This window comes from Orcinus orca, chromosome 11, assembly GCF_937001465.1.
Source record: "Orcinus orca chromosome 11, mOrcOrc1.1, whole genome shotgun sequence".
Taxonomy (NCBI): Eukaryota; Metazoa; Chordata; class Mammalia; order Artiodactyla; family Delphinidae; genus Orcinus; species Orcinus orca.
The window spans coordinates 44,949,482-44,969,475 of NC_064569.1; the positions used below are offsets into that span (position 1 = coordinate 44,949,482).

General features: G+C 41.7%; 1 protein-coding gene across 4 annotated transcripts in view; it reads left to right on the top strand.

Annotated features, from left to right (window-relative positions):
* HSD17B6 (hydroxysteroid 17-beta dehydrogenase 6) overlaps positions 1-17,787 on the top strand; it is a 32,875-nt gene extending 15,088 nt beyond the window's left edge. For 2 of the 4 annotated variants that reach the window (XM_033435993.2, XM_033435991.1), the window contains exons 2-5: positions 8,013-8,339; positions 10,693-10,951; positions 14,583-14,746; positions 17,212-17,787. In XM_033435993.2, coding sequence (XP_033291884.1) covers positions 8,027-8,339; positions 10,693-10,951; positions 14,583-14,746; positions 17,212-17,429 — 954 coding nt within the window. In that variant the 5' untranslated portion in view covers positions 8,013-8,026 and the 3' untranslated portion in view covers positions 17,430-17,787. Of the gene's footprint in view, positions 1-8,012; positions 8,340-10,692; positions 10,952-14,582; positions 14,766-17,211 lie in introns of all 4 variants that reach the window. The other 2 variants (XM_033435994.2, XM_033435992.2) reach the window with 2 other exon arrangements.
* The last annotated feature ends 2,207 nt before the right edge of the window (positions 17,788-19,994 follow it).

The window sequence follows — 19,994 nt, forward strand, 5'->3', positions numbered from 1 at the left end:
ATAAATAAATAAATAAATAAATAAATAAAATTTAAAAACCCAAAAAATAATATGAATTGTTCTGATTTATGAATATGGGATATCTTTCCATTTGTTTGTGTCTTCTACAGTTTCTTTAGTCAAGTCTTGTAGTTTTCAGTGTATAGTTCTTTCACCTCCTTGGTTAAATTATTCCTAAGTATTTTATTGTTTTTGATACTATGGTAAATAGAACTTTTCTTTTTCAGATAGTTCATTGTTAGTGTACAGAAATGCAACTGATTTTTTCTGTGTTTCTTTTTTTAAAACCTGAAACTTTACTGAATTATTTCATTAGTTCTAACAGAATTTTGTGGAGTGTTTAGCATTTTCTATGTACAAGACCATATTATCTGCAAATGGAGACAATTTTACTTCTTCCTTTCTGATTTGGATGCCTTTTATTCTTTCTCATTCCTGATTGCTCTAGCTAGGGCTTCTAGTACTACATTGAATAGGAATGGTGAGAGTGGGCACCTTGTCTTTCTTGTTCCTGATCATAGAGGAAAAAGCCTTCAGTCTTTAACCATTGAGTATGATGTTAGCTGTGGGCTTGTCATATATGGCCTTTATTATGTTGAAGCATGTTCCTTCTATACCCAATTTGTTGAGAGTTTTCATCCTGAAAGGATGTTGAATTTTGTCAAATGCTTTTTCTTCATCTATTGAGATGATCATATGATTTTAATCTTTCATTCTGTTAATGTGCTATATCACATTTATTGATACATTCTTGTGTATATTCAACCATCCTTGCATCTCAGGGATTTTAAACTGGGAATTTTCCTAGGACTATCCCATCTAATTACTAGGTCCTAGGACATCTGCCTCTTGCATATTTCAAATTCTTCCCTTCCTGCTCATACCTGTTTCATGTTCAACTCTTCTGCCTCCTGTCTGTCTTTGCTCAGATGTTGCTTTCTCAGTGAGGCCTACTCTGATCACCATATTTAATGCTGCAAACTGCCCCCCCTCAGCCCTCTTGATCCCCCTTACTCTGCTATTTTTCTTTTTTTTTTGGTTGTGAGGTATGGCATGTGGATCTTAGTTCCCCGACCTGGGATCGAACCCATGCCCCCTGAAGTGGAAGCGTGGAGTCTTAACCACTGGACCGCCAGGGAAGTCCCTGCTTTTCTTCTTTTTTCCGAAGTGCATACCGTCTTTTTTTTTTTTTTTTTTTTTTTGCGGTACACGGGCCTTTCACTGTTTTGGCCTCTCCCGTTGCGGAGCACAGGCTCCGGACGCGCAGGCTCAGTGGCCATGGCTCACAGGTCCAGCCGCTCCGCGGCATGTGGGATCTTCCTGGACCAGGGCACGAACCCGTGTCCCCTGCATCAGCAGGCAGACTCTCAACCACTGTGCCACCAGGGAAGCCCTGCATACCCTCTTATAACATATTTATTATGTCTATTTTATTTATTTAAAAACTTTATTGAGGTATAATTCACACATACAATTCACCCATTTAAAGTATACAATTCATTAGCTCTTAGTATATTCACAGAGTTGTGTGACCATCACTACAATCAATTTTAGAACATTTTCATTACTCCCAAAAGAATTCCCTTACACTTTAGCAGTCACCCTCCCTATTTTCCCCCAACTCCCCCAATCCAGTCCTAGGCAACCACTCACCTACTTTCTGTTTCTATAGGTTTGCCTATGCTGGAAATTTCATATAAATTGAATCATACAATATGTGATCTTTTTCAACTAAGCATAATGTTTTCAAGGTTCCAGTGCAGCTATACCATTTTATGTTGCCATCAGCAGTATATGAGTGGTCAGCACCTAACAGTGCCTGGCACATAGTGGGTGCTCAAAAAATGTTGATTGAATGCATAAATGACAAAATTGAGGACACAATCTACATTCTTTTTTATTTTTGTCTGCGTTGGGTCTTCGTTGCTGCATGCAGGCTTTCTCTAGTTGTGGCGAGCAGGGGCTACTTTTTGTTACAGTGCATGGGCTTCTCATTGCGGTGGCTTCTCTTGTTGCAGAGCACGGGCTCTAGGCATGTGAGCTTCACTAGTTGTGGCACATGGGCTCAGTAGTTGCGGCTCGTGGGCTCTAGAGTGCAGACTCAGTAGTTGTGGCACACGGGCTTAGTTGCTCCGTGGCATGTGGGATCTTCCCGGACCAGGGATGGAACCCCTGTCCCCTGCATTGGCAGGCGGGCTCTCAACCACTGTGCCACCAGGGAAGTCCTACATTCTTTAGTATGCCAACCAAGGGCTTTCATGATCAGGCCCCTACCTGTCTTTCCAGCATCACCTTTTGCTACTCCATGGCATATAGCCTTATAAACCTCTGTGCCGTCTCCCATCCTGTTCCTGCTGCCTGAGGTATGCTTCTCTTCATTCTGCTTAGTGCGCTGAGCTTCTGTTCACCTCTAATGCTACCTCTTCCGTGACACCTTAGGCAAAAATAAGCACTTTCTCTTGTTGTCCTTTCCACATTTTCTTAATAATTTATTTCTGTTTTTATATCCCCTACTAGTTCTGTGAGCTCCTTAAGGGTAGGCACTAGGTTACGCTCATCTCTGTATTCTCAGCACTTACCCAGAACTTGGTGCAGATTTGATGTTTAATAACTGCTTGTTTCGGTGAACGAGCAGAGGAAATAGCAAGAGCAAAGCCCTAGAGGCCAAAATACACTGGCAGGTTTGAGAAACAGTGAGTTTCCTAACTAGACTGCAAGCTGACATTTGTGAGATGGACTATAGTGGAGGGCCTAGAATCATCTGGTGAGGAGTTTATCCTGTATTTGGTGGACCACTGGGGACTGCTGAAAGGGAATGGCATGACAGGGCTTGAGAAAAATTCATCCAGCAGTGGTGTGTAGAATGAACTGGAAATGGGGAGATAATTTAGGAGGCTTTAGGCCAGGTAAGAAGAGTGAAGGTAAAAACCAAGGTAGAATGTAAGGAAGGGCAGAGATGTAAGAGATAATATTAAAGAATCTCTAGGGTTTGGAATGTGACTGAATATGATGAGTGAGGAGGTACCAGGTTCCAGGCAGAATGGTCAGGGTGAGGAAGCACAGTCTTGGCTTACTCTTGCTTCTCTGTGTCTTCATGAAGTTAGACACTTTCTAAATATCTATAGAGAAGGAAAAAATGTGTAGAAACACTTACTATGTATTATATTATAGTTGCTACTTTCAAGAAAAAGAAAAATAATGCAGCAAATAAAATGGTGATGTACAACCATAGTTGATCAATTGGGTACAGTGGCACCGTTTTCTGAATATATATTAAAAACAAACAGGCTCTTCCAGAAGTGGTAACTGTTTATTCAGTTCAACTATATACTGGACCAAAGCCCTGAAGTCAGTGTATAAAGATGAATCGGTCACAGAACTACCCCAGGAGTACCAGTCCAGTTGGAGAGATGAGCTACACAGGAGAGGTATGAATAGATTGTTATGGGAGAGCAGACCTGCTGTTGATAATTCAGAGATGGCTTTATATGGAGGAAGTGTGATTTGCTGAGTCTTGCAGGACAGGTAGTCTACTGACATGCATAGATAAGCAAGAAGGGCGTTTCAGGCAAAGGGAATGGTGAGACCACAGATCTGGAGCGTGGAAAGAGCAGGGCATGAATAAATGGAGAGCAGCAGGCTGTTTGGTTTGGATGGAACATAGGCCATGTGAGTGGGAGGAGTGGGAGATAAGGTTGAGGCCCAATCATGGATTAAGATGATTTAGATTTTATTTAGTAGGTTGGATGCTTTTCAGGTAGTCACATCACCAGAGCTGTGCTTTAGGAAAATTAACCAGACAGCACCATGTGGAGGAGAGGGGAAGGAACTGACGCTGTGGGGATGGTGAGAAGGCTTCTATGATAGGCCAAGCAAGACGTACTGAACGTTGAAGGCTTGAACAATGGATGTGGCCATAGGAATGAAGGGGAGGGGACAGGTGCTCCAGATACTAGAGAGCTAGACTCTACAGCCTCGTCTCCCGAGGGAATGCATGGGGCAATGAAGAGGAAGTGTCAGAGCCTTAAGACTAAAAAGTAATACAAATAGAAATTGGGAATACTGGAGGAGAAACAGTTTTAGGAGAAAATATGATGTGTTCTATCTCAGATATATTGAGTTTCTTGCTACACAGCTGGCTGGAGAGTACTTAAGGAAATTAGAAATACAGGACAGAACCTCAGAAAATGGTCAGGTCAAGGGATATAGATATTTGAAACAGTCAAGGCATCTGCAGGTATTTGATTAATGTTCACTTTTGGCTCACGTTTTGGGATTCTGCCTGGCCTGGCATATTTCTTCTGCAGGTTTAGTCTTCTTGCTCTGTGATGGTTGAATAGTAGTAATACCCAGAGAGGCTGTGGGTTCCAAGCTTCTTCCTAATGGGGGAAATGGATTTTCATCTTTGACTGGCATCAGGAAATTACCCTTTTAGTCAGTAAACAAGCAGGATGAAGCTCTGTTACTACAGTGCACCAGAGAATGACAGTTGGGCAGAACAGAGGCAGCTGGCTAGAGAACACAGAGCTCTCAGATTGGAGAGAGCAGAAAGCTTGGGGGAGGGGAGAGAATAGGGAGGTGGGGGGAGGGGGAAAAGGAGAGAAAGAGAAGAGGAGGGAGGGAGTATTAAATGTCTCTATCCACTGTTTTCTCCCCTTCACTGCCTCTATAATTTTATTCCCCTATACCCTTAACAGTTCTGGACCCAATTACAACAAGCAATTCTCTGTAACACCAGCTAGATGTCCCACAATTCAACTCAGTTCTGACACTAACTACCAGGAGACAGCATCAGATTCCACAGGTCAAGGGTTCAGTCCTACAAGACTACCCTCTTCACCCCTCACTTCAGACACCAGTTGCAAGCCCAGATTATCATCTGTGCTTCTGACGGACTGGCTATAGATTGGAGGATCCAACAACCCCATCCTTGGGTTCGATTCATTTGCTAGAGTAGCTAACAGAACTCAGAGAAACATTTTACTTATCTGATTGCTAGTTTATTAAAAAAGCATACAACTCAGGAGGAGCCAGATGGAAGAGATGCTTAGGGCAAGTTATGGGGAAAGGGTGCAGAGCTTCCATGCCCTCTCCAAGTACACCACTTTCCCTGAATCTCCATACGTTCACCTGGAAGCTCTCTGAACCCTGTTCTTTTTGGTTTTGATGAGGCTTCATTACTTAGGCATAATTGATTTAAATCATTAGCCATTAGTGATTGAACTCAATCTCCAGCCCCTCTCCTCTCCCTGGAGGTGGGACTGAAAGTTCTAACCAGTTCGGCCCAATGTGGGACTCTACTGGCAATCTTTGCTCCAGGACCCTCATCAGCCTAGCTGAGACTTTCTCAGGGCTGAACTGTAGTTAAAGTTTCTTCCTTTTAATTCCTTCTTTCTTCTCTCTCTTCTTTCAGAGGTGTCAGACATGTATTGGCACCTATTCCTACACTTTCCCCCTTTATTCTCTATAAGTTGTTTCCTTCAGTGAGTCCCTTGCCTGTCTAGTTCTGTCTTGGCATCTGAACCGACACACAGGGATATTGACAGGACCTGCCTTATGGGGCTGTTGTGAGAATTCAATAAGTTAATATATGTGAAATGCTTAGAACAGGGCCTGATACACAGCAAGTGCTATGCAAGCATTAGCTGCTTTTGTTTTTATTTTATTATGCTTTAGATCTCAAGTTATATTTTACTCTCACTAGGAAACTTCTCAGATCTCCCTGGACTGGCTTGGAAGCCTCTCCTGTATGCTCCAACAGCATCCTGCCCTTACTTCTATTGTGGTTGGCCCTCTATATCTACGAGTTTTGTACCTGCAGATTCAACCATCCACAGATCAAAAATATTAGAAAAAAAATTTCCAGAAAGTTCCAAAAGGCAAAACTTGAATTTGCTGCATGCCAGCAACTATTTACATAGCATTTACATTGTTTTTATAACTAATTATCGATACATAGCATTTACATTGTGTTTACAACTATTCCATAGCACTTAGATTGAATTAAGTATTATAAGTAATCTAGAGATGATTTAAAGTGTACGACTAAAACACCATTGTAAAGCAATTATACCCCAATGAAGATGTTAAAAAAGAAAAAAAGTGTACGGGAGGATGTTCATAGGTTATATGCAAATACTATGCCATTTTACATAAGGGATGTAAACATGTTCAGATTCTGGTATCTGTGAAGGGTCCTGTAACCAGTCCTCTGTGGCTACCAAGGGACGACTGTATATTGCATTGTTTTCTTGTCAGTCTTTACACTTAGACTGTGAATTCAATGAATAATGGAACCTTGTTTTGTTCACTTGTGTGTATCAGTGCCTAACATCATGTCTGACTCATAGTAGATGTTGAATTGATGTTTGTTGAATGAAAATGATGGTTCAGTGGAGGCTTAACAGATGAGTATTATTTGTCAAGTGGATGAGAGCTGGGAAAGAAGGAATTGTAGAGAGAGTTGTATGCTGAGGCATGAAAAGCCTGTACTGTGTGGAGTACTGCAGGGTGCTTGTTATGACTAAAGAGTAGGGTGCAAAAGAGGTGTGGTAAAAGAGAAAGCTAAGAAGGAAATCAAGGGCCAGAGCACTGGGAGGACCTTAAAGCCAAGCTAAGGTAGGCATTGTGTAGGCCTTATGATGTCCTAGTGGGCCCACACCCATCTTTGACCTCTGCCTATGACTTTATGAGTCATATGTTAGTTCAGCCAACAACTATAGATTGCCCCAAATGGTGGATGTTTCTCTAGAACTACGTATAGAAAGGTAGGCATCTCTGAACACTCATTTCAATAATGCATCTGATTGGTCTATATTTACAAACTGCTTTGGCTGCAATGTCTCACCCAAACTGCTGGGTCTCTTAACTAATCTCTTTGCCTTCATCACACCCCTTCCTGTTTAATCCATCCTCCACTCCCACTGTGAGACAGATCTTGCTAAAGCTAAATCTGGACATTAGTCTTCAGTTTAATACCTTCTAATGGCACACCCTTGTTGCCTATAAGATAACCTCCAGATTTCTTAGTGTGACCCACAGGACCCTTCCTAGTCTGGCCCTTCACTACCTCATCTTCCATTTCTTCCTCCATGTGCTCTCTGCATCATCTGAACTTCTCACAGGTATCAGGAAGTTTTATGCTGCTCACCACTCCATTCATGTACACACTATTGCTGCCTGGAATGTCCTTTTATCCTTGTCCACTTTTTTTTTTTTAGAATTTTATTTTTTTTTTATACAGCAGGTTCTTATTAGTTATCCATTTCATACATATTAGTGTATATATGTCAGTCCCAATCCCCCAATTCATCACACACACCCCCACCCCCGCCACCCGCCTTGTCCACTTTTTGAACTCTTAACTATTTTGTTGGAAGTAGTTCCAGAATCACTGCCTCTGTGAATCCGTTTCTAACTTTGCAGGCAGTGGGTCACCCTCCTTTATAGTCTCATTAGACTGTATATACTTCTGTTTGGCACCTACCACATTGCAGTGCATTTGTTTGGTTACTTCCCTGACTCCCCCCTCTAGACTGTGGCTAGAGGGTAGGACCAAGTATTAGTTAATACAGAGTCCCAGCACTTAGTGCAATGCCTGCCACATAGTCAATACTCAGTAAATACTAGTGAAAGAAAAAAGGAAGGAATAAAATGAAAGCTCTTTTTCTTTTCTTTTTTAAAAAAATTATTTATTTTTGGCCGCGTTGGGTCTTCGTTTCTGCGCACGGGCTTTCTCTAGTTGCGGCAAGAGAGGGCTACTCTTGATTGCAGTGCGCAGGCTTCTCATTGCAGCGGCTTCTCTTGTTGCGGAGTATGGGCTCTAGGTGCTCGGGCTTCAGTAGCGCTGAGCCTTCAGGCACGCAGGCTCAGTAGTTGTGGCGCACGGGCTTAGTTGCTCTGCAGCATGTGGGATCTTCCTGGACCAGGGCTTGAACCCGTGTCCCTGAATTGGCAGGCGGATTCTTAGCCACTGCGCCACCAGGGAAGTCCCTGTTCTTTTTCTTTCGAAGGAGGTCCCCTCACCATGTGGCTGTACCTGGCGGTCCTTGTGGGCCTGTACTACCTCCTGCGCTGGTACCGGGAGAGGCAGGTGGTGAGCCACCTCCAGGACAAGTTCGTCTTCATCACGGGCTGTGACTCGGGCTTCGGGAACCTGCTGGCCAGGCAGCTGCACCTGCGAGGCTTGAGGGTTCTGGCTGCGTGTCTGACGGAGCAGGGGGCCGAGCAGCTGAGGAACCAGACATCGGACAGGTTGGAGACGGTGATCCTGGACGTCACCAAGACTGAGAGCATCGCTGCAGCCACTGAGTGGGTGAAGGAGCGTGTGGGGAACAGAGGTATGGAGAAGTATTTTTTCTTTCATTTACTTAGGAATGAAGATGTTAAAGTTTTATGTGTATATATATATATATTATATATATATAATCTCAAAAGCAGGGCTTGAAAAGCTGGCTTTGTCATTTGAAGGACAGTTGTGATCTTCTGCAGTGTTTCATTTCCTTAACAATGTAACATTGAAAAATGAACCCAGTAGATTTGAGGCTGTTATCTCACCTTGCAAGTGGAGTGTTTACAACCGCAATTCTTTATGTCTGAAGAATTTTCAAGGTGTTCTTAAGAATCTGATTCTTCTACTATCTAAAATATAGATATCTGATTCTTCTACTATCTAAAATATAGACATCCCTGGAAGTCAGCCTTTGGTCTTTTATTTTATTTTATTTTATTTTTGCGGTACGCGGGCCTCTCACTGCTGTGGCCTCTCCCGTTGCGGAGCACAGGCTCCGGACGCGCAGGCTCAGCGGCCAGGGCTCACGGGCCCAGCCACTCCGCGGCACGTGGGATCCTCCCGGACCGGGGCATGAACCCACGTCCCCTGCATCGGCAGGCGGATCCTCAACCACTCCGCCACCAGGGAAGCCCTATTTTACTTCTTGTAATTAATAGACTGTATTTCTTAGAGCAGTTATAGGTTTATAGAAAAGTTGAAAAGTACAGAGTTCCCATATACAACCCCCCTCTTACAGTTTCTCCTGTTATTAATATCTTGCATTGGTGTAGTACATTTATTACATTGATAAACCAATATTGATACATTATCATTAACTAAAGTCCATAGTTTACATTAGGATCCACTTGTGTTGTACGGTTCTATGGGTTTTGCCAAGTGTAAACTATCCCGTATCTACCGTTATAGTACCATATAATGTAGAATAATTTCAGCGCCCTAAAAATCCTCTGTGCTCCACCTATTCATCTCCTCTGCTCTCCCCACCTCCCCCCAAACCTTGGCAACTACACAGCTTTTTACTGTTTCCATAGTTTTGCCTTTTCCCCAATGTCATGTAGTTGGAATCATATTGTATGAAGTCTTTTAGACTGGCTTCTTCCATTTAACAATATGCATTTAATGTCCCTCCATGTTTTTCTGTGGCTTGATAGCTCCTTTCATTTTATCACTGAATAATATTCCATTGTAGGTACCACAGTTTGCTTATCCATTCACTTACTGAAGGACATCTTGGTTGGTTTTAATTTTTGGCAATTATGGATAAATCCTCTTTTCTAAGTTTCATTTTCTCTGGATATTATCCAAATCCTCTTTGATCCCCTTCTTTTTCCTCCACTTGTTTTATGATTCAATAGATCCTGATAATTGGACCCCCTAAATATATATTCATCCTAGGAGTTGCAAACTAGTAATAAAATTGTTTTGTTTGGATTGAGGAATGTTTTTTTTTTTTAATTTACTTTAAATTAGAAAGTTGACTTTAAAATATTACTCCTACCTGAGGATGTTCTTGACTCTAGAGTCAGGTGTTACGGGTAGTTATAGCCTCTGTGCTGTGCACAGTGGTTTATTTCTACTGTATTGTTATTATTATTTTTATTGTTTTCCCATCTGTTAGAGAGTGTGCTCCTTGAGGACATGGACCTCTCTTACCCATTATTGTATTTCCAGTTTCCGACATATTGTCTGGTACATGTTAAGGGCTCAACAAATGTTGAATGGACCCTAGTTACCCATAGTTTAACCTATTACCTTTTTGTCCTTGATTTCTAAATTATTTCTTCCCTGAATTCCCAACTACTTGCTGGCTTTCTCATCTGGAAATTCTGCTGGAACCTCAAACTCACCAAATCTAAAGGAGGAAGGACTCTTATTATCTCATCTCCACCAAATCTTCTTTTCTTTTGGTCCTTGGGGCCGATTCTTCCCTCCTCCCCGCAACACCAGAGCTCAAGATAGGCAGTTTTACTTTCAGTCCTTTGAAAGTCCTTTCTATCTCTATCACTAAAGTGATAGTGTAGCCATTTAGGATTCCAGTTTAATGCAGAAAGTGTCTTTTATTAGACTCCCTACCTTAGGTGGGCCCTGGACTTCATGTCTTCTTATTGTATATGTTTTTTGATGCTATAAATACTAAAGTTCAAATTCACACTGGTTGGCAAATTCCCTCGAATCAAAAGCTAGTGTCAGGGTTCTGTTTATCCTCTCTGGATTTGTGCCTTCTCTTAGTTTTTGGCCTGAACTTCCTTTACCTTCTTAGTGATAGATGTGTTTAAGAAGATTGAAAAAATATGTTTTGTCTAGCATTTTTAGTTGTCTTCAGCAGGAAGATCGATCAAGGTAGAAGTCTGTCGTTTTTGTGTGAAACTGAACTCCTGCTTTGATTTTTATTGTTTCAGGGCTCTGGGGTCTGGTCAACAACGCAGGCATTTTTCACCCGCATGGCTACACTGAGTGGCTGAAGATGGAGGCCTGTATGGATACCCTCAAAGTGAACCTCATTGGTTTGATAGAAGTGACCTTGAGCATGCTTCCCTTGGTAAGGAGAGCACAGGGGAGGATTGTCAATGTCTCCAGCATTCTGGGAAGAATTGCTTTCTTTGGAGGAGTCTACTCTTGCACCAAGTATGGAGTGCAAGCCTTTTCAGATATTCTGAGGTAACTCTCAAGTTAAAACAAAAGCAACTACTGAGCACTTAAATATGTCTTAGACACCATGCTAGTCACTTTCACCTACATTATCTTTTTTCTTAATTTTTAAAATTAAAAACAATTTTATTTTTGGCTGCGTTGGGTCTTCGTTGCTGCGCGCAGGCTTTCTCTAGTTGCGGCGAGTGGGGGCTACTCTTCGTTGCGGTGTGCAGGCTTCTCATTGCTAGGGCTTCTCTTGCTGCGGAGCACAGGCTCTAGGCACGCAGGCCTCAGTAGTTGTGGCACGTGGGCTCAGTACTTGTGGCTTGCAGGCTCTAGAGCGCAGGCTCAATAGTTGTTGCGCACGGGCTTAGTTGCTCTGTGGCATGTGGTATTTTCCTGGACCAGGGCTCGAACCCGTGTCCCCTGCATTGGCAGGCAGATTCTTAACCACTGCGCCACCAGGGAAGCCCTCATCTGCATTATCTTATTTCATCACTTCCAGAATCTGATGTGTAGGTATTATTACTAGTCTGTTTTATACAGGAAACTGAGGCTCAGATTTTGGTATCTTTCTCAAAGTTCAGCTGCAACGACCATGATTTGGCAGACCTGTGTTTTGACCCCAAGTCTCTGTCTACTGTCACCACATCACATTTTAACTCTCAAGGTTTATCCTTAAGAAAATTTCATTTCTGGAGAGAGGATGACTGTCTTCTTTCCTCCTTAAAGTAAACCTATCCTCGTTTCTTCACAGTGACTCTTTCTGGTGCTCATCTGCTTCTAACTAACCTTTTCCATCCCTTTACTCTGTATATCTTTTCTTTATCTAATAGCTTCTTTTCTTTCTTATAGCTTCAGTTTGCCACAATCCCTAATTGCCCTGCCTCTACCTCCTGGTTTTTTAAAATACATCATTTCAGCTTCATGTCCCTCTATCAGCTGCTCCTTCTTATTATAGTCCCCCTTATATTTTAATTTCTGAGACAGAGATTCCTACTGGCTGAGTTCATTTTTTGTGTGCCGGGTGACACCGCATCATGTGATATTTTTTGCACTTATTATGTGTCAGGCACTGTTGTGAGTACTTTCCATCTAATAAATCATTTAATTTTCATGGCAACCCAATGAGAAAGGAATTATTTTATCTTTATTGTGTTGACTATATCTAGGGAAACTGAGGCACAGAGGTTCAGTAATTTGCCAAGGCCATATAGGTAATAACAGGCAGAGTCACTGTCTAGCCCTGAGAGGGGCTCCCCTCCCATCAAGTACCATTCCTGGTCCAGTCAGCTATAGACATGAGGGTGCAGTCACATGGTACAAAATAGTGCTGCACAGACTCTCCCTTAGCAGGGGCTGACTCTAGGGCAGTTTCACTTGGAAATGAGCTATAAATATTATAGGCACCATGTATTAGCTTCCTATGGCTGCTGTAATAAATTACCACAAGTAATTTATGGTATATGGTGTCCTACAACAACACATATTTATTCCCTCACAGTTCTGGAGTCTAGAAGTCTGAAATCAGTATCACTGGGCTAAAATCAGTTGTTGACAGGGCCATGTTCCTTCCGGAGGCTCTAGGAGAGAATTCATTACTTGCCTCTTCCAGCTTCTGGTGGCTGCCAGCATTCCTTGGCTTGTGGCCACATCACTCCAATCTCTGCTTTCATGATCATGCTGCCTTCTCTTCCTCTGTTGGTCTTCAAATCTACCTCTGCCTCTTTTATAAGGATAGTTGTGATTGCATTTAGGATGCACCCAGATAATCTGGCACAGTTTTCCTATCTCAAGATCCTTAACACAATCAAACTTGCAAAATCTTTGCCACATAAGGTAATATTTACAGGTTCCGGGGATTAGGACCTGGTATCTTTGGGGGCCATTATTTAGCCTATCACATGCCATGACTGGTATATATCTAATACATTGTGCATGTATTATCTGCTCAGGAAGGGAATAGGGAAATAACTGTGGACACTACATGAGTTGTTACTATGTGGCAGGCACCTTGTCTGGCTTTCTGCCTACCCAACATCCTGTCTATTTCCACAGGGCTGCTGCCTTCTGATTTACTACCACTCATGACTCTTGGACTCCTTGACTCATTCCCAGACCAAGAACAAAGATATGCCCTTCCAACCTTTAAATCACTAATTCCTTTAGAAAATTCCAGTTTGCCTTAATTGTGCTAAAGATTAAACAGGAAAAGGAAGTTTTGTCCCACATTTGAACTGGAGTTTTAGAGGGGCTGGAGATGTTGTGGCATGTTGGGAATCTGTGAGAAAGCTGCAAGGGGAGGTGCAATGTAGAGGGCTGAAGCACCCCTGGCTTGAGTAGCCCCTCCTTCTTCCCCAGCACGCACAGGCACCTGGAGAATCATTTTCTGAAGCTCTGACTTGGAAAGTTTTAGGTTTGGGTTTGATAAGGGAGGCTTTTCCTTTAGAGCAGTGGTTCTTAACTTTTAGCATGCCTCAGAGCCACCTGAAGGGCTTGTTCAAACAGATTATTGGTTCTCACCCCCAGAGTTTCTGACTGTAAGTTTGGACTGGGGCTCAATAATCTGCATTTCCAACCAGCTCCCAGACGCTGATGCTGTTGATCTGGGGTCTACACTTTGAGAACCACTCACGGCTTTAGAGACTCATGATGCTTTATGTTTTACATTCTTATGGACCATGGTTCCAAACATTTCTCCTTGACATCAGCTTGGGCTTCATCTTCTCGAACAAGGCTGCTTGAACCTCTAGATCAGGGAGCACCCCTCATCACTGTCCCTGGAGTACTGAGAGAATACCTCTCACATGGTGCGCCATGTCATCTTACTTTACTTGGTGAAGGCGGCACTTAGCACAGTGCCTGGCACATACACAGCTCCTGATAAGTATTTTTGGAACTGTTTTTTGAACTAACCCGAATATTCTGCAATGACCAATGGCCTGTTATTTTAATGCCCACATCATATTCCACTAATGGTCTCTTGCTGTCTTTGAACACACTGTAATTTTGCACAGCCCCCTGCGCTCTGTGTGCAGTTTCTGCTGCCTGGTATTCCATTCCACCTCTTTCCTCACTGGGAAATTTCCTCTTTATCCTTCGAAGCTCAACTGAAACATTTTCTCCTCACTGAAGCCTTCTCTGACTCCCTCAGAAAATCTATATCCTTCTCTCTACTTATGTAGCCCCTTGAATACCTCTCCTTTAAATTCTTTTGAATTGTATTGCAATTATTTGCTTACTTGTCAGACTCACCCACTGTGAGCTTTTTGGGGTGGTGAACAGAGTCTTAATTTACTGAGGTTGTGCATGTAAAACACTTAGCACAGTAGATTCCATAAAAATGCTAATTTTCTTTATTATTCTTTGTAGTTTTCATATTTCCAGTGTATAGCACATGGTAGAAACTTAATGACTCTGTTAAATGAGTGGGTGTGGGATTGAATGGTTATGGTAGTTTGTATAATCATGTCCCAATTGTTGCAACTAGGGATGTTTAAAATTTTATTTTTTTCCTTTCCATTTCTTTATTCTTTAAAATATTCAGTAAAGGTGTTTTTATAACTATTTTTTGTTTTGTTTTGTTTTTTTCCTGAGAACGTTGAAATTGTGGTATCTTTCAATCAGAGGAGTTAACTTGAGGATTTCTTTTTCCTAGGCGTGAGCTTCAACATTTTGGGGTGAAAATCAGCATAATTGAACCCGGCTACTTCAGAACAGGAATGTCAGATTTGCAGAAGTCCTCAGAGGCAGCGAAACAAGTCTGGAAAGAAGTCCCTGTGCATATTAAGGAGTCCTATGGACAGAAGTTTTTTGATACCTGTGAGCTTTTCTTTTGACGGTATAATGGATAACCTTGCATGAGAAGGACAAAGAGGGTTGGTGGAGAATGATTGGTAGATCTTCTGAGAAAAAAGCTCCTTAAACAAAGCCTTCCCAGGACAAGAGGGGTTCAGGAAGGTCCCAGTGCCTTCATGGTTGGCTTGGTGATGGCTGTTGTGGCTGAGGAAGAGGCCATATAGGCAGCCTAGGGCCAGGGCCTGCCCTGCCTTGTCACCTGTGAGCCTGGCCACCTGCGCACCAGGGAGGTATTACATGGTTAGAGGCATGGAGCCTCTGGGTCTTGGGAGGGGGTGCCCTCCACAGTTTGTCAGGACTGGTGTGGGGGCCTGCTTCACTAAAGTTCAGGCTTCAATATTATCTACCCTTTGGGTAACAGCCTAGCCACAAACTCCACGTTTTATTGTGAGGGGAGGGAGGGTATATATAGGTGGGGAGAGGTAAGTGAGTTAGGACCGGATTTGCAGGGCCCTATTGGCCATTCGCAGAGGCTAGACCTCATGTGCAGGCCCTGGGAGCCTGGTAGGAGTGAGATGGTTTAATTTCGTGTAAGAATACCATTCTGATGATCTGGAGGAAGAGGCAGTTTTGGGGGAACAGGGAAGGCAGTCCTCTAAGTAGAATTAAGTCATGCACACTGTGTGGGTCTGCACCTTCCTGGGGGGGAAGGGATGCTTTTTCTTCACACAGAGAAGTCAGCAGCTTGCCAAGGGCAAAGGGAGCAGCTCTCTTTTCCCTTTCACAAAAAGGCCCCGTGGTGGGTAGCAGTAGTCCTGTGCCTGGCTTTGGGTGATATTGCGGTACAGAGAAAAGAAGGGGGATGTGCAGACAGAAGAGTCCCGACCTACAACCCTGTCTTCTAGGTGCATCAGGCGTAAGAGGGTCACCATCAACAAAGGGGAGAGAAATTGGAACAAGGAAAAGCTAGCTGACAGCAAACTTCCTCAGCCTCTCAGAACTCAAGCTAGAGAACTACAGTTCCTAACATGTCAGGGGCACAGCCATTGTTCTAAGCTCCTCTCCACCTAAAGTTTTAAACTATTAGGGAATTCGTTTCCCCTTGCGAGTACATGTAGTTTGGCAATAGAAATCAAAGGAAAATAGAATTTACTAAGAAGTGACAATATGTAAAAGGAGAGATATATGTATTTCATGATTTAAGGAGTTGAAATTGTTCATATACTTGTCCATGGATCAGAATAATCTAGATCAGTGCTGTCCAACAGATATATGAGAGCCACATATGTAATCTTAAATTTTCTAGTAGCTACTTTCTAAAAAAGGAAAAGAAACAGGTTAAATAAATTTTAATAATACATTTTATTTAAGACCGATATATCCAAAATACTATCATTTCAACATTTATTATCAATATAAAAGCTATTAATAAGATATTTTATATTCTTTTTCCTATTAGTCTTTGAAAATTGGTGTGTGTTTTACACTTATAGCACATCTCAACTTGCATGCTAAATTTTCCTAGGAGGTACTTCTTCTGTATTTGGATTAATACAATTTATGGTTACCAGCAGCATTATTCATAAGAGCCCCAGAGTGGAAACAGTTCAGATGTCCATCGACTGTTGAATGGGTAAACAAAATGTGGTATAGCCCCACAATGGAATATTACTTGGCAATTAAAAGAAATGAAGTACTGATCCATGCTATGACAGGATGAACCTTGAGAACATTTTGCCCCTGAAAGAAGCCAGTCACAAAAGACCACAATGTATGATTCTATTTACATGAAGTGTCCAGAAAAGGCAAGCCATAGAGACAGAAAGTAGATTGGTTGTTGCCTAGGGCTGGGTGGGTTGGCAGGAAATGGGAGTGATTGCTAATGGGTATGGGGTTTCTTTTTGGGATGATGAAAATGTCCTAAACTTAGATTGTGGTGATGGTTGCACAACTCTGGATATACTAAAAGTCATTGATTTGTATACTTTAAATGGATGGTTTTTATGAATGTGAATTATCTCAATAAAGATGTTAAAAAATTTCCAGTTGAAAAAGTAGATTCACATACCTATATTGTTCCAAACATACTTAAAAGTTTTCCAATAACAGAATTGAGTTTTAAAATTAAAATCAATTAAATTAAAAAATTCAGTTTTCAGGGAATTCCCTGGCAGTCCAGTGGTTAGGACTTGGCGCTTTCACTGCTGGGGCCCGGCTTCAGTCGCTGGTCGAAGAACTAAGATACCGCAAGCTGTGCTGCGCAGCAACACCTCCCACCCCCCCAAAATTCAGTTTTCAGTCATGCTAGCTGTATTTTAAGTGCTCATTAGCTGCATGTGGCTAGTGGCTGTTATATTGCGAAGCACAGGTCTGATTGGCCTAATCCTTGTGGCAATTAAATGTAATTAGACTTCTGTGACTGCATGCAACAGGATCTTAAAAATATAAGCAATAAGATTGCTGACCACCATTTTTCTTTTTGTATACAGATCACGATCTCCTGAAACAAGGGATGTTGAGTTGTAGCACAAACCTGAACCTGGTTACTGACTGTATGGAACATGCCCTGACATCTGTTCATCCCCGCACTCGATACTCAGCTGGCTGGGATGCTAAATTTTTCTTCATCCCTCTATCTTATTTACCTACATCACTGGCAGACTACATATTGACTAGATCTTGGCCCAAACCAGCCCAGGCAGTCTAAAGAAAATGGGTTGGTGGCTCTTGAAATGAAGAAGACAAAAATCTGAAATTGATTGTTAGTGTCCCAATAATCTTTATGTGTCATCTATACTTTTTGTAACAATAAACTTTCTTGCCTAAACTCATTTATCTGGCACCATCAGAGAACCAATAGGTTTTTATTCCAGATATCCAAAGCTTACACCTTTAGGTGATAAATCTTTACCATTTTAACCATCTTTTGATGATAGTATTTCCAAAATGCATCAATCTTCCTTGCCCTATTAAACAGAGTAGACCAGAAACAATTTAGCTTGTTTTGATGTTATTTTTTAATGTAAATGAATAGCTGTTCTGTGCTGTGCTAAACTATTGCTCAAAGACTGTTGAGAAATGTGGATCTGTTCATCCTTAACTTGAAATGGGTCTATACTTTGGTACTTCTAGTAAATGTTTAATTTTGTTTTCTCCTCCCTATTTGCCAGCTGTTTTGGGATATATTTCTTCCTTATTTAAAAAGAAATGATTTTTATTTTTATTTATTTATTTTTTTTGCGGTACGCGGGCCTCTCACTGTTGTGGCCTCTCCCGTTGCGGAGCACAGGCTCCGGACGCGCAGGCCCAGTGGCCATGGCTCACGGGCCCAGCCGCTCCGCGGCATGCGGGATCCTCCCGGACCGGGGCACGAACCCGTGTCCCCTGCATCGGCAGGCAGACTCTGAACCACTGCGCCACCAGGGAAGCCCATGATTTTTAATTTTTAAATCAAAATAATATACACATACATAGTTAAAAATTCAGTTAATACTCAAAAGCTTAAAAATGAAAGCACAACAAACAGTTTGCCACCTTCATTGCTGTTCCTCAGAGGTGAATGCTTTTGACTTTTAGCTATTTTTTCTGGTATTTACTGCTATATTTCTGAATAATATACTTCATACTGTTTTTCTTGATTTATTAATTTTAGATATTCTCAATTAACTTCCTTTTAGAAGTAAATGAGAATTACTGTAAATGAGAATTTAGCTTTTTCCACCACTTTCCTGACCATTTCCTTTATCCCCATATTTCTAATATAATTTTTATCACATTTCAGTTAAATTAATAGTGTTTGCATTATTAGCATGTGATTTTTTTTGTTTTTCTTGGAGTTAATTATTACCTTTCTTTTTCTTTTTTTTTTTTTGAGCCATGCTGAGGCTTGTGGGATCTCAGTTCCCCGACCAGGGATTGAACCCAGGCCATGGCAGTGAAAGCCTGGAATCCTAACCACCAGAGAACTCCCTACCTTGCTTTTTTATTTGCATAATTTTTTATTCACTTTAATATTTTCACCTGTTTTCTCTGATTTCAGAATACTTTCAGTAGTATTCTTTAGATAGTTAAATGGATCATAGAATTATCCATTCCATTTCAACTGATCCAATACAGGATCACACTTTGACTTAATTTTCATGTCCCTGTACTCTGATTTATAATAGTTTCTTAATGTTTTTTTAAAACTTTTTATTTTATATTGGAGTATAGCCAATTAACAATGTTATGATAGTTTCAGGTGCACAACAAAGCGACTCAGCCATACTTATACATGTATCCATTCTCCCCCAAACTCCCCTCCCATTCAGGCTGCCACATAATATTGAGCAGAGTTCCCTGTGCCATACAGTAGGTCCTCATTGGTTATCCATTTTAAATATAGCAGTGTTTACATATTGATCCCAAACTCCCTAACTATCCCTTCCCCCAACCCTTCCCCCCGGTTTCCTTTGCTGTGCAAAAGCTTGTAAATTTGATTAGGTCCCATTTATTTATTTCTGCTTTTATTTCTATCGCCTGGGAGACTTACCTAAGAAAATGTTGCTATGATTGATATCAGAGAATGTTTTGCCTATGTTCTCTTCTAGGAGTTGTATGGTATCATTTATAGTCTTTTTTTTAAATTACTTTAAAATTTATTTTTATTTTTGGCTGCATTGGGTCTTCTTTGTTGCACGCGGGCTTTCTCTAGTTGCAGCGAGTGGGGGCTACTCTTCGTTGCAGTGTGCAGTCTTGTCATTGCAGTGGCTCCTAGGTGCCATTGCAGAGCACGAGCTCTAGGCGTATGGGCTTCAGTAGTTGCAGCATGTGGGCTCAGTTGTTGTGGCTCATGGGCCTAGCTGCTCTGCAGCATGTGGGATCTTCCTGGATCAGGGCTCAAACCTGTCTCCCCTGCGTTGGCAAGTGGATTTTTAACCACTGTGCCACCAGGGAAGTCCCTATAGTCTTATATTTAAGTCTTGAAGCTATTTTGAGTTTGTTTTTGTGTATGGTGTGAGGGAGTGTTCTAACTTCATTGATTTACATGCAGCTGTCCAACTTTCCCATCACTACTTGCTGAAGAGACTGTCTTTTCTCCATTGTATATTCTTGCTACCTTGTCGGAGAATAATTGACCATAGGTGTGTGGGTTTATTTCTGGGCTCTCTATTTTGTTCCATTGATCCATATGTCTGTTTTTGTGCCAATACCATGCTATTTTGATTACTGTAGCTTTGTAGTATTGTCTGAAGTCTGGGAGGGTTATGCCTCCAGCTTTGTTCTTTTTTTT